The sequence below is a fragment of the Arachis hypogaea genome, chromosome 13 (genome assembly GCF_003086295.3).
Source record: "Arachis hypogaea cultivar Tifrunner chromosome 13, arahy.Tifrunner.gnm2.J5K5, whole genome shotgun sequence".
Lineage (NCBI taxonomy): Eukaryota > Viridiplantae > Streptophyta > Magnoliopsida > Fabales > Fabaceae > Arachis > Arachis hypogaea.
The window spans coordinates 29,946,973-29,961,573 of record NC_092048.1 but is presented as its reverse complement, the minus strand read 5'-3'; the positions used below and the strand labels follow the sequence as shown (position 1 = coordinate 29,961,573).

The window sequence follows — 14,601 nt, the reverse complement described above, 5'->3', positions numbered from 1 at the left end:
CGGAGTGCCTTTGCAGGTATACTCCCCCCCTCATTTGTTCGCGCTATTCACGTCACACCAGAAAGAAAAGCTCGGAATTCAAGGATCGGACGATCAGCCTCAAAGCGCATAAGCTTGGTTGATACCTCTATTTCGCAAGTAAGAACAATTGGCGCCCACCGTGGGGCCGAGGAAATCAAATTTTTCTTTTGGTCCCGTTACCGTTGCTTACGCCCATGGCTGACGTAACACCTCCTTCACTATCCGAACTTATGCGGATGATAGCTGAGCTACAACAAGCCAATCAACGGATGGCCGATGAAAATCAAATAATGGCTGCTCAAATCGCCGAGTTGAATCATGTTCGGATAGAACATGACGAGACTCATCATCAGCAACCAGAAGATAATGAACATCATTCTCAACCATCACACGTCTCGGAGACTATCCGAGCCAACGAAGTTCAACCTGAAGATGACAAGGGAGAGTCTGACGAACTTATGGGACCCTTCACAGAAGAAGTGATGAACTTCGAATTAGCAAAGAGATTCACCTTGCCACTAACCCTCACACCTTATGATGGGCTCGGAGACCCAAAGAATTTTCTCAAAAAGTTCCGATCAATAATGATCGTCAACGGCGCATCAGATATTGTTTTATGCCGCTGTTTTCCAAATTATTTAGACAGTCCTGCACTTGATTGCTTGTGTGCTTTGCCTGCAGGTTCTATCTCGCAATTTCAGCAACTAGCCAAGATATTTGAAGATCACTTCGCCGGATCAGCAATATACCTGCATGATTCTGACTATCTGAATACAATCAAGCAAGGACAAAACGAAAGTTTGAAGGACTATATGACCCGCTTCACAAAAGTTGCCATCAGCATACCCGACCTCCATCCCGAAGTCCATTTGCACGCAATCAAGAGCGGCCTCCGACCTGGGAAGTTCTAGGAAATAATTGCGGTAGCCAAGCCCAAAACCCTTGCCGAGTTCCGGGAGAAAGCCAAAGGCCAAATCGATATCGAGGAGCTCAGACAAGCTCGGAAATATGACAAACCGAACTACAGAGACGATGACAGAACTCCGAACAGTAAGAAAAGTTTTAAACTAATACCTCGCTTTGATTCTTACACGCATTTTAACACTAAACGAGAGGACATCATCAAATAAATTCTAAATTCAAAACTCATTAAGCCACCAAGAAAGGCCGGCACTTACCAAGACACTAAGAACGTAGACAAATCTAAATATTGTGCCTTCCACCAGAAGCACGGCCACACCACTGATGACTGTGTGGTAGCAAAGGATCTTTTAGAATGTTTAGCTCGGCAAGGTCACCTCGATAAGTACATCGGTGGTCACATTCAAAAATGTTCCACACCTTCAAGGAACGAGGATTCATCAGAACAACAGCACCGAGGAAAAGAAAAGACAACACCAAATCAATATGAAAAGCCCCGAGGTATAATCAATTGTATTTCAGGTGGATACGCCGGCGGAGGATCATCAAGCTTGGCAAGAAAGCGATCATACCGAGCTATATGCTCGGTAGATGGGTCCCATCCTGAAGCAACTCTCACAACACAACTCCCCCAAGTGACATTCACACATGCCGACTTTAATTCAAACATAAACAACTTGGACGACCCTGTAGTCATCACCCTTCAATTGGGCGATCTATTGGTAAGGAAAGTACTTCTGGATCCAGGAAGCAGCGCCGACGTTCTATTTTACACAACATTCCAAAAAATGAAGCTCAGCGACAACGCACTCCAGCAAACAGGTGGAGACCTCGTGGGGTTCTCGGGTGAGCGAGTACCAATATTGGGGTCAGTGTGGTTACAAACCACGCTGGGTGAGCATCCTCTTTCCAAAACATGTGATATTCAATATTTAGTTGTTGATTGCTTTAGCCCATACAACCTTATACTAGGCCGACCTTTTTTGAATAAGTTCGGCGCCATTGTATCTACAGTTCACCTGTGTGTCAAGTTCCCTTCGCAGCATAACCAGGTTGTAACAATCCATGGAGATCATAAAGAGGCGCGCCAATGCTACAACATCAGCATGAAGCTACCAACCCGTTTCAAACAACAAGTCAACAACATACACCATGCAGCAAACAACTCGGCATTAGCTGACCTTGACCCGCGAGCCGACTTTCTGGAACGACCTACACCATCCGGAGACTTACAGAAAGTATATTTTCATAATAATCCTAACAAATTTACTTATGTAGGTACATCCCTAGACGATGCTGAACTAAAAGCCATTACCACCTTTTTACAAACACAAGCCGACCTCTTCGCATGGACACCTTGCGACATGTCCGGCATCGATCCACAGATAATTAGCCACAAATTAGTAATAAACTCATCTGCACGACCAGTACAACAGAAGAAACGGAACCTCGGCGAAGACAAGAAAAAAGCATCATTAGAAGAAACTCAAAAGCTGATCAATGCAGAGTTCATCAAGGAAATCAGATTTACTACCTGGCTAGCAAATGTGGTAATGGTAAGGAAACAAAACGGTAAGTGGCGCATGTGCGTCGACTTTACTGATTTAAACAAAGCCTGCCCGAAAGACTCTTACCCTTTACCATCCATAGATTCTTTGGTAGATAACGCTTCTGGTTATGCTACCTTGAGTTTCATGGATGCTTATTGGGGTTATAATCAAATCCTCATGCATCCCTCTGATCAAAATAAAATGGCATTTATCACTGAATTCGGTAACTACTGCTATAAAGTTATGCCCTTTGGATTAAAGAATGCAGGAGCAACCTACCAGCGACTTATGGACAAAGTCTTCACAAAAAAAATTGGCAGAAACATCGAAGTGTATGTCGACGACATGGTCGCCAAGACACAGCTCGAAAAAAACCATATTGACGACTTATCAGAGATTTTCGAGCAAATTCGCAACTACAACATGCGTCTAAACCCAGAAAAGTGTGCCTTCGCAGTTCAGGGAGATAAATTCTTAGGTTTTTTACTGACAAACAGGGGTATTGAGGCGAATCCAGACAAATACCGAGCAGTTCTGGAAATGACAAGCCCAAAAACCGTAAAGGAAGTCCAACGCCTCACCGGAAGACTCGCTGCACTATCCAGATTTGTTCCATGCTTAGCTTCAAAATCCACTCCTTTTTTCCAAACGATAAAAAAGAAAAACAAATTTCACTGGAACGACGATTGCGAGAGAGCTTTTCAAACACTAAAAACTATTCTCTCCCAACCGCCGATCTTACAGAAACCCCATCAAGGGGAAGACTTATTCCTGTATTTATCAGTGACTGATTGGGCTATAAGCTTTGCTCTTGTTACAGAAAGGGACAAAACTCAACATCCAGTATACTTTGTCAACAAAACTCTTCAACACGCCGAGCTCAATTACCCGAGAATTGAAAACCTGGCTTTAGCACTAGTTTTCTCAGCAAGAAGACTCCGACCTTACTTCCAAAGTCATGTTGTCCATGTGAAGACCGATCACCCATTACGCCAAGTGTTACATAAACCAGAAATCGCCGGAAGACTTATTAAATGGTCAATAGAATTGTCAGAATTCGACATAACGTACCAATCAAGAGGGCCGATTAAGTCCCAATTTTTAGCAGACTTCATTGCAGAACTAACTATCCCTTCAGAAGACGATCATACAAAACAATGGAGCTTATACGTCGATGGCTCATCTAACACCGAGGGCTGTGGCGCCGGAATACGTCTACAGTCCGACGATGGCTTTATTCTAGAACATTCATTGCACCTATCCTTCAAAGCTAGCAACAATCAATCCGAATATGAGGCCCTCGTTGCAGGACTCCGCCTTTGCTTGGACCTCCGCATTTCAACTCTAAAGGTATACTGTGACTACTTATTGGTCGTAAAACAGGTAAGCGACCACTTCCAAGTAAGGGATCCTCTCCTTTCTAAATATTTATTATTAGTAAAAGATTTGATCTCAAAGTTTTCAAATTTTGAAATTCAACACATCCCACGAGAACAAAACCAAAGAGCCGATATCTTATCTAAACTCGGCAGCACACAATCCGACTTATCCACACTGCACCAATCCACTATTACATCACCAAGTGTAAGTCTAACTGATGTACTAAGTGTCACACAGGAACAGGGTTGGCAGGACGATTACATACAATATCTAAAAACAGGTCAAATACCAAATAAGGTCGGCAGCACAAAAAGATTCCGAAGACAAGCATCGTTCTTCACATTGATCAACGAAACCTTATACCGCCGAGGATATACTCGGCCGCTACTAAAATGTCTCAACAAAGATGAAGCCGACCTAGCCCTGTCGGAAGCACATGAGGGCATTTGCGGAACACATACAGGAGCTCGGAGCCTAGCCTCAAAAATACTCCGCGCAGGTTTCTTTTGGCCAACCTTATAACATGATAGAAAGACTAAAGTTTAGACTTGTGAAAACTGTCAGAAACATGCACCACTCATACATCTCCCTGCCGAACAACTACATTATTCCGACGTAAGTTGGCCTTTCTATCAATGGGGGCTAGACATCCTTGGTCCATTCCCAACGGCACCGGGGCAGGTAAAATTTTTATTGGTTTCAATTTATTATTTCTCAAAGTGGTTGGAAGCCCAACCTTTAGCCAGAATCACATCACAACAGATAATTTCCTTTACTTGGAAGAATATTGTTTGCCGCTTCGACATTCCCCATCATATCATCACTGACAATGGTCGCCAGTTTGTCGACCATAAATTTCAATCCTTTTTGCAGAACCTTAAGGTCAAACAAAATTTTTCTTCCGTTGAACATCCTCAGACAAACGGGCTAGCAGAAGCAGCGAACAAGATCATACTACATGCCTTAAAGAAAAAGTTAGATGATGCCAAAGGACTTTGGGCCGAACTAATACCAAAAATCCTTTGGGGTTACACAACACCTCAGTCATCAACAAAGGAGACACCATTTCGCCTAGTATATGGCTCTGAAGCTATGATACCCTTAGAAGTCTCACATAGCTCGGTCCGAACTCAACTCGGCAATCAGGATGAAGCCCGGCGAGCCGAGCTAGATCTCATCGAAGAAATAAGGGAAACAGCCACACTGCAACAACGCGTGGCTCAGCAAGTAATCGCCCGACGACATAACAAATCGGTCAGAAACCAATCATTCCAAATTGGCGACTTAGTTCTTCGAAAGACAAAAACAGCGCGCTGACCTCCATCCCATGGAAAGCTCGCAGCAAACTGGGATGGTCCCTACCGAGTTATAGAAGTCCTCGGCAACGGAGCATATAGACTAGCATCCATGAATGGTACAATACTACCTAACACCTGGAACATTTCCTCATTAAAGAAGTTTTACAGTTAAACATCAGGGACAGGCTTGTACTCTTTTTCCTACTACCAAGATTTTTCCCAATGGGTTTTGCTTGGAGAGGTTTTAACGAGGCTAGCCTACCTGAACATTTGTAATCAAAGGACTACCAATTCTATTATATGTAATGAATCTATCTCATTTTATACAAACTGTGTCACATTATCATGTTTGCTTTTACAATCAACAAGGCTTGGCACGATTTCATCTATGATCAAACCTCAAAATGACAAACATCTTCGTCTAACATTCGAACCAAGCATATTCGGCAAACACTACATGGAATGCTCTTAACTGAATTCCTATCAATCGTACAAAACGCCGATCAAACAACTCAGTACAAATCGAAAACGAATATAGATAAGATCAAACAAACTCTATTAATGACCTCCAAAATAGTTATTGTCAATAATGTATCATAAATTACATTATCCATCAAAACATAAAAACATTTTACCAAAACAAAACTACATTAAAATACTAAATATTCTCTGCCTCATCTTCGGCAACATCATCATCCTCAACCATCTTCCCATCTCGGACGATCTTACCAGGATCCAACTCCGAAAAATCGACACCTGGAGCAATAAACTTCGCCTGTAAGGCCGCCCTTTCAAAACCCTCTACAAACGAATCCAAAATTTCATCACTCTTCTTCTTCTCCATCTCCTTCAGCCGAGCAGTAACATCAATCAGCCGAGTTTCCATGCTTGCCAAATCAGCTTCCTTTTTCTTCAATTCCTCAACGTCCTTAACATAGCTATCCTTAGTCTCCTTCAGCGACTTTTCAGTATCAGCCAACTTACTCTGCAGCTCAGAAACAACATTCTTGCTCTTACTTAATTCTTCTTTCATCACCAGAAATTCATCCTTTTCCTCTACCACTTTCTTATGCCTCAACTCCTAACTTCGCCCCAAGCTGGCCAACCTCAACCCAACAACCTGCAAAACATAACAACAACAAGGAAAGCAAAAATACATAAAACCCCCCTAACCAGGATAAAACCTAAACCAAAGGGAAGACCTTACCTGCATATATTGCCCAATAGCTACTTCACCAACCTCTTTTGCAAGAGAAACATCAGCCTCAGATTGACAATGTTCGTCTACAACAGCCATGTAAGGATACTCCTTTCCCCACACAGAAACACCCTCACTAAGCTCGGACATCTCATGAAGTTTTTTCTGATTCCCAACAAAAGCCCAAATATCCTCCAGAGACACTCTTTCTTCCTTCCCACTAGACTCATCGGACAAATCCACCACCCCGACTTCCTTTTTCTCGCAATTACCTTTCTACGCCCCTGACGAGGCTGAACAACCTCCCCAGGCGTTGCCACTTTCTCACGGTTCAACGATGAAACCTCCTTTTCCAAATTCTTACTTTTAAAGCGTGACCTCAAAGAAGCAGCCGAGACCCCAGGGTACTTCCCACCTGCAATACAAACACAAGAACACATCAGAAACCCATACAAAGTCAATACAAAAATAACAAATATCCCAAACTCACCCAGGTAATTTATCACTGCCTCCTTATCATCTTCCTATTTGAGTAACTCATACATAGATATAAGATCCTTACGGTCAATACCCTCAACCAAAAACTCAATCAAACACACATTCCTTGGCGAAATGACTTCAGGACCGAGTATATTTTGCGGTTCCGAACACCACCACAAAGGAAACTTCTCGGCCAGATTCTCATCAACATAAAAAGGAAAATCGTTTTCTACACTCCTAACCTTAAGATACATTTCTTTAAAATCCTTGAACGAGGATTTATACAACCTAAAAATAGCGAAGCCAGGGGTGCTATTGAAATTTATCTAACCCCCTTTCCACACCCCCTTTGCTTGAAATAAAGAAAAGAACAAATCAACCGTAGGCGTCTCCTCAAGATATTCCATCAAAACCTTAAAGGAACGCAGAAACGCCCAGCCATTAGGATGAAGCTGAGACGCAGCACAGTTCAACTATTTTAGAACTTGGCACTCAAACTCTGTAAATGGCAATTTCACCCTCAACTCCTCAAGCACACAGCTGTGCATGTAGAAGAACTCGAAACCCAGCCCTTGATGATACACCCTATCATCGTTACTACATGAAAGCAACTCAATCTGAACCCCAGAACCAGCCCTAACGACTCTTGCTAAGTTCACCTCCTTCACCGCAGATTCATCACGAAACAGAGAGATTCGAGATTTCACATCCTCACCAACCCAGTCATAAGACCAATCAATCTCACCTTTTTTATCTTTCTCCAACCCCATTAGAACACAACAAGAACAGCAGAAGGGAACAAGAACAGAATAAGAGAAAAGAGAAAGAGAAAATAATTCAGAAGCAAAGAGACAAAGTGAACATACCTCTTTTGCTCATTCTGTTACCAAAATTGAAAAACCCAAGCACCAAAAGAAACTAGAGTTAACTTCTAGCAGTAACCCAACAAACAGTTCGAATACTGAAACTGTTTCCCATTAAAATCTAAAACCACAAACTACATTGGAAAGGCAACAAGCCTTTAATGCTCCCATTAAACTCTCTCTCTCCTCCCCAAAACAACGCCACGACTCCCCACGTCATATCAAACAATACTTTTTTAATGAAGTACGTTGAACTGGGGGCTCACTCAATAACCTATCCAACCGAGTTATAACTCCTCAAAGAAGCTCAACCTGCTTCATTAAAAACTCTCCACAGGCCAAGCTTGGGGGCTATGATATGGTCGTCATAAACGAGCTATAACTCGGTATGGTCCGTTATAGCTCCTCCATTCATGAGCCATAACTCGGTCAGATAAATGCTCCGTCATAACCGACGACAAAACGGTAACACAATCAAGGAACGTTACCTATCTTTTTGTAACCGACTTTAAATACTAAAGACGTAACAGCCGAGCAGTCTACCATATAAAAGTCAGGTAAAGTATTTTCTTCTGTAAGTAAGATATAGCACAATATACTGACTTAAGCTTCGGAGTGCCTTTGCAGGTATACTCTCCCCCCTCATTTGTTCGCGCTATTCACGTCACACCAGAAAGAAAAGCTCGGAATTCAAGGATCGGACGATCAGCCTCAAAGCGCATAAGCTCGGTTGATACCTCTATTTCGCAAGCAAGAACACTTTTGAATTTCATCTCTTAAATTGCTAGTCTAATTTCATGTTTATCATTTCAATCCCCACTTATTTATAATCACTTGAGATATTTCTCAACACGACTTGGGTACGTAACTCTCAATTTTGGTCTTAAAGGTTTAGAACACCTTTCAAAATTTTATTTGGATTTGCTCATTTGCATAAAATTGACTTAATAAGAAATAATATACAAACACAAACACAAAAAGTGGGCAACAATATACAATGCATGCTTACAAAACTTAAAGTCCGAGTCTACTGTCTTAATTGGGCCAGGCCCAATTAACACAATTGCCTAAAGCAAACAACTTGCGAGATTGCTCAGGTCACGGGCCATTATGAACATCCATTGGCCATATTTATCAAGTGTGACAAATGCTCGTACATTTTACTATCAATAAAGTTAGGTGTCGAAGTCCAAAAAACAAGAGTTAGGCATCCAAACGTTTTTTAAATCAAGTTTTCAATCAAGTCATCGCGTATTTCTTCTCGTTCATAAGTATGTACGCAGGGACTGCTTCATTATTTTCTTCTTCTATGCGCTTTTTTTAAGGTCGTTTTCATCGTTGTCGTCATTGCCATTATCGTCATCGTCACTGCAACCACTTTTTTTTTGTTTAATTTTTTCTCTTTTTTCTCCCTCCTCATCATCCTTTATTATCATCATCGTCGTCCTTGTCGTCTTCGTCTCCTATATATGTTTAAAAAAATAGAACAGAAATTTTGACACCACGTAAATTTTGGTATACAGCACAATTTTTAGTATGCATCATAAGTTTTTAAAGGACTATATGCTTAAAATATTGATATTCAACCAACAAAAAATATACAGTACAAAAATTTGAGTGCATAACGTAAAAGAATTTGGTGTAGAATACAAAAATTTTGGTACTCAGCATAAAAATTCTTGAAGAACCACATGCCTAAAACATTAACAACTAACCAATAAAATATGCAGTGTACAACAGAAAAATATTGGCATACAACACATAAATTTTTTAAAGACCACATAGTCAGAACATTAACTCAATTAATAATATATTCGCAACAAAAATTTGTGTTGTGCAAAACTTTTTGTATTATATACAAATATTTGTGTTATGTATGAAATTTTTATACTATATTAATAAATTTGTGTTATGTACAAAATTTTTGTGCTATATCAATAACTTTTTGTAATCTAACAAAAATGTCTGTGTCACAAAAAGTGTGGAAAAAGAGAAATGATGTATGTGCGATTTTATTTTTCATTAGACTTCTGCCAATTTGACTGAACTTTGTTACAAAAACACTTGTGCATCTAGAATCACCATTTTACTATCTCAAGCGACTAAAATTAAAAAGTTAGTAAATTAGTATGATAGTTGATAGATAAGAAATATTTGATATTTTGATATACCCTCGGATCTACATTGATAAATTACAACATACTTCATTCACCTTGACTTCCCAAGGAGGGTATTAGATGCTTCCAATAGAGTAGGTAAACATGGTAAATTCATCTCCCTTTTGTTAAAAGAGCATCAAGACCATTTTATGCATTCCCCATTGTAAACAACCTCTATGTATTCTGAAGCTACATTTTGACCAGCCAAAAAGTAAAACAATTTCTGCTTAGATTGGATAAACAACCAAAATCCTCTCATGGTCAGTACTTGTCGAAATCATAGAATTCTATGTTCTTGTACTTCTGAGATATGATCTCAGCTTGAACTTTTCTAGCCGTATCTGTTGCGCAACCAACAAGAATAAGAATCGACGTTCCTGCAAATCCCCTGAATGCAGTCAAGTGTGTTGTCTGCTCAACAACTGCTGGACCAGCAGCCAAAATAGCCAGAAACGTTGAACCCAGAACTGATATTCGACTAAGAACCTGCATTGTAAAGTAGTTAGTGGAATGTACATGGCACTTGAACAGTGGTTTGAAACGTAGGGACATCAATACTGATTACAAGAATCATCGCCACCTTTTTTATTTTTTTGGGTATCAATATGTACCTACATATATCACATTACTGCATATACATATAAAACTTGTAACATGTATATAATTAATTGGAAGAATAAAAGCTGCTCAATTGGTAGCAGAACGTGGATGAAATGTTAGTATCCCCTGTTTGGGTCCAAGGAATTTTATAGTGCAATCATAGGACTTCCCAATAATTCAAAAAAAAAAAAGAAAAACAGAAAGGAAAAATCACTAGAATTTACTCAATTTAGAGATAATAATAGTACAGTTAACAAACCCAATTTTTAGGCATAGAAGATTAGAATCTTTGACAAAAGGAAACAATCAATTCCCCTTGGCGGAAAAAGATATCTATAATTGATATATGAAGTTATCTTATCAAATCTTAACACAATCTCAAGAGAAATAAATTGTTAGAACTTAAAAGGTTACCAAAAGACTTTCCCTTTGGTTCCAAAAAGAAAATAGTATCGTCAGCAATTGGATATGGTTAAAGATATGGAGGCAGATGATCTTCTTGTGTCAAAAGTCAATGAACTATGAATCAGGATCTAGGTTTACTACTAACAATAAATGCAAAAAGAGGAGGATGAAAGGCATCTTGAAACTGTAATTTCTCTATCACATCCCAAACCTTTCTTAATACTTTATCCAAACCATTCCAACTGATTCAAAAATAAGGTTTCTTGAAATCTAATTTTGAAAACAAGATCACCTTTTCCTTGGGATCTCAAATCACCTCATTAGTAAACTTTAGGTCTCACTAACTTTACGTTGGATTAATCAGCATAAATTGATATTCAAGTGTATAATTCTATACAATATTGTTAAAATAAAAAGATGATGTAATCAATAAGGTAGTCAATGAAAGTAAAAATAGAGAAGGAAAAATTTACTGTTTTGATAAATGCAGCTGTACTTCTGCCAGGTCTGACAAGTGGAATTGAAGCACCTTGTCGTTTCAATTGCTCACTCACATCATCAGGATCCAATTGTAGGAAGGTGTAATAGTAATTGAAGAAGGCAATCAAAAGTATGTTAAATAGAACATAGAAGGAGCCTGCAATAGAAAGTCCAGTTATAACGTACGAATCAATATCTGAGACAAAACAAGGGTAGCACAACATGATAAGCTTCCACTTTACCAATGCATGACAAAAATACCCAGATCTCTTCCGACATTCGTACAAACAGTTATCTAAAAGCAGTTTCATAATGCAAGAAATGCGAGCATTTAGTAGTCGAATATACAGGATCCGACATTTCAAGTCTAAATAAGATGCTACATAAATCCAGTTATAAATGAACAGCATACCCCCTGGGTTCAAAGCTACTGCAGTTTGCTTCAATGCATTCAAACCAGTGAAGCGTGCTAAAGTACCGGGAAGAGCTAATGATGATGTAGAGAATATGATGGGCATTACCCCAGAACTATTTACCTGTCAATGTGCACATCTATATTCTTAAATGTTGAATTTTAGGAAAAGTTAAATAAATTATAAAAAAGATCTGGTGAAAAGGAGAGACCTTAAAGGGTAAGTAGGCAGATTTTTCAAGTCCTCTGGTTTTGCTAGTGAATCTTGAAGCATAGTTAAGAGGAATTTTTCTCTCTGCTTCCTGAAAGCCGTTGGTAGGATCAATATTCCGTGCACAAGATACATCTTTGTTTAACAGTTGAAATGAGTCATACCTGAACATAGACAATACCAACTACCAACAAAAAGAAGGACACAATGATGGTAGCAAGTCCAATATAATTAGCATCGTTAAATGCCTGTGCAATTGTTCGACCAAAAGAAGCTGGCAAGTAGGAGATAATGTTTGTAAATATCAAAAGAGAGGTGCCATTGCCGAGTTTTAGATCTGTGATTCGTTCACCGATGTATGTTGTAAACACAGAGCCAAGAGTCAACAAGATAATAGATGAAAGAACCCACTCGGAACTAAAGTCATTCACATAAAGACGTAAAAAGAGGACTTGGCCAATTGCCTGAAATGAAAAAACAGGAGTGATGATTATAACAACTTCATCAGATAAGTAGACATTTTAAAATTTTAAAAAGAGAGTAATTTAAGTTAGAATAAAGAAGATATGAGTTTTAAAAAGATGAGAATTTTAAATCTAAACATGAGTCAAGAGAAAATGCAGTGTTCACATAGATCACAAATTTCCTGACCTGTACAATTGCAAATCCAACTGAGGCATATCGAGTGTATTGAAGAACTTTCTTTCTTCCAGCCTCACCTTCTCTTTTCTGAAGATCTTGCAACTTTGGATATACCTGTGCAAGAAGCTGGAAAACAATTTGTGCATTGATGAAGGGAACAATACCAAGGGAACATATCCCAAGCCTACCAATACCGCCTCCAGAAAACGAGTCCAGAGTGCTTAATAAACTATTCTGATCTAAATTTCCAACAAAAGCCTCCCTATTAACCCCACCTAGAGGAATATACACACCAAGACGTGACAAGGCAAGAAACCCTAAAAGCTTGAGAAACTTTCCTGGCAATGGACCTTTAAAGAAGTCTCCAAAATCAATTGAACTATCCTCTATAGCAGCTGCAAATACGAAGATAAATAATCACTTCTACATAACATCAAGTTCATCAAATGATCAAGTCAGGAATTTTTATCCAAAAACACAAATTTAAAAAATGTATATTATGAAGTCAAGAACTAAACCTGCTATTCCTCGGGAAGAATTAGGCTTTTCCTTGTCTGTACTTGAAGCACTCTCAAAAGTTTGCGAAAACAAGGAGACTACTTTCTCCCAAGTAGAATTTAACCAGGAAGATAAATCCGGGTTAATACCCAAGGGATCGAAATTCGCTGCATCATAGCTGCGTAAAGTCAAAAGCAGCATGTGGTTAACAATCAGAAGTCATTGAACATATTACAAATAGAGTAGCTTGTGATCCCAGGGCACTTTCCCCAGTTCACCAAGGGATGATTTGCCAAAAATTAAGTGACGAAGTTATAAGTTAACTGTAATTCTTTTACATTTAGTCGGGTTCATTACAAGTCTTACAAAGAATCCATCATGCTATGTATACGCTCAAAATCAACCGCCAAATCAGCTAATATATGTTACAATACAAAATACACCTTGAGAATGGATTAAACAGCAGATGTATTTATATTCAAAAGCCAATTTGGTGGCTGATTCTTGGTGTGCATATCGCATTATAAACAAAGATTTGCAACGGAACACACCCCCAATACAGCACAATTGATTTCAAACACTATTTTTCGGCCTTATGCAAAACATTAACACAAACTGTAAAGACCTAAACCAAATTAGTGTGCTGCAAGTATTTCTGAATCAGTGATACATTAACTGGTAGATTGCATTACAACAGTGAAAAGTAAAACTAGCAAAGGACAGAGCCCACTTTGGAAGAGGAACCAATGAAAGAACAGGTTTTGGCATCATTTACCAGGTGGAGACATGTCTGGGATTCCATGTGAGGGTAGTGTTGGGTGTCCTCTGGACAGAAAAACTCGCTCGGAAAATTGAATATTTGAGTTTTGTGCTGAAACGACGGTGCCAAGAACAGAGTGGAGAAGAAAAGGAAGCATCCCTGACCGTTATCAACATTATTATCCACAAACTAACTTGTGTTCGCTGTCGAATAATACCAGCCTCACAACAAAATGTGGGAACTGTTGGGCTTTCTCCTTTTTGTGACGAAACAAAACTACGCTATTACGCTAGTGATCTTAGTTATAGCTGCTGAACTCAATACCCGAAAAAAAAAAAAAGAGGTAATGACCAATTCGGTACCCGAAAGATTCAAACGCTGACATTTTAGTACCCAACTATTGTTATTGACAAAAAGGTACCTGAATGGTTTAAAATTTTGCCAAGCGTGTCCAAGAGCTTGCCGGAACATAGCTCCGGTGAGTACGATGCTTACGTGGTGGTCGGTTTTTGCTGACTAGGTTAGTGTTATATTAGATGGAATTTCTAATTTTAATTATGGTTATCCTACTTGGAAAATAAACTAAACCTAAATTGAAAATTATTTTTGCCCCAAATTAATTTTGCCCTAAAACCCAATTTTGCATATACCAAGTTACCATTTACTGAGTTACTGTGGTTAGTGTGTCACTAGCGAAAATCAAAGGTCACGTAGAGAGGGAGA

The 14,601-nt window shown here is 39.2% G+C and overlaps 3 protein-coding genes across 3 annotated transcripts; 1 reads left to right on the top strand and 2 right to left on the bottom strand.

The window, feature by feature from the left end:
- The first annotated feature begins 1,029 nt into the window (after positions 1–1,029).
- Positions 1,030–5,189, top strand: LOC140177527 (uncharacterized). The gene is made up of 4 exons (XM_072210647.1): positions 1,030–1,071; positions 1,176–2,498; positions 2,754–3,875; positions 4,791–5,189. Exons 1-4 carry the CDS (start codon positions 1,030–1,032, stop codon positions 5,187–5,189), a joined length of 2,886 nt encoding a protein of 961 aa, XP_072066748.1.
- A 516-nt stretch (positions 5,190–5,705) lies between these two features.
- Positions 5,706–6,817, bottom strand: LOC140177907 (uncharacterized). Its single transcript, XM_072211558.1, has 2 exons — positions 6,378–6,817; positions 5,706–6,290 (listed from the first exon to the last, which is right to left on the bottom strand). Exon 2 carries the CDS (start codon positions 6,201–6,203, stop codon positions 5,829–5,831), a length of 375 nt encoding a protein of 124 aa, XP_072067659.1. The 5' UTR covers positions 6,204–6,290; positions 6,378–6,817; the 3' UTR covers positions 5,706–5,828.
- A 3,036-nt stretch (positions 6,818–9,853) lies between these two features.
- On the bottom strand, positions 9,854–14,251 carry LOC112737897 (preprotein translocase subunit SECY, chloroplastic). Its single transcript, XM_025788047.3, has 8 exons — positions 13,894–14,251; positions 13,139–13,296; positions 12,630–13,015; positions 12,143–12,442; positions 11,980–12,069; positions 11,768–11,891; positions 11,349–11,512; positions 9,854–10,356 (listed from the first exon to the last, which is right to left on the bottom strand). Exons 1-8 carry the CDS (start codon positions 14,052–14,054, stop codon positions 10,132–10,134), a joined length of 1,608 nt encoding a protein of 535 aa, XP_025643832.1. The 5' UTR covers positions 14,055–14,251; the 3' UTR covers positions 9,854–10,131.
- Between the last annotated feature and the right edge of the window lie 350 nt (positions 14,252–14,601).

Bases quoted from the DNA above. Each gene is read 5' to 3' on its own strand.
- LOC140177527 (XM_072210647.1), top strand. From the start codon at position 1,030: ATGACAAACCGAACTACAGAGACGATGACAGAACTCCGAACA. The intron at 1,072-1,175 runs GTAAGAAAAGTT...AAACTCATTAAG, and splicing joins CGATGACAGAACTCCGAACA to CCACCAAGAAAGGCCGGCAC. The intron at 2,499-2,753 runs GTAAGGAAACAA...TTTGGATTAAAG, and splicing joins GGCTAGCAAATGTGGTAATG to AATGCAGGAGCAACCTACCA.
- LOC140177907 (XM_072211558.1), bottom strand. From the start codon at position 6,203: ATGAAAGAAGAATTAAGTAAGAGCAAGAATGTTGTTTCTGAGCTGCAG.
- LOC112737897 (XM_025788047.3), bottom strand. From the start codon at position 14,054: ATGTTGATAACGGTCAGGGATGCTTCCTTTTCTTCTCCACTCTGTTCT. The intron at 12,070-12,142 runs GTATGACTCATT...AACGGCTTTCAG, and splicing joins TTGGTATTGTCTATGTTCAG to GAAGCAGAGAGAAAAATTCC. The intron at 10,357-11,348 runs GTAAATTTTTCC...TTTACAATGCAG, and splicing joins CAGCTGCATTTATCAAAACA to GTTCTTAGTCGAATATCAGT.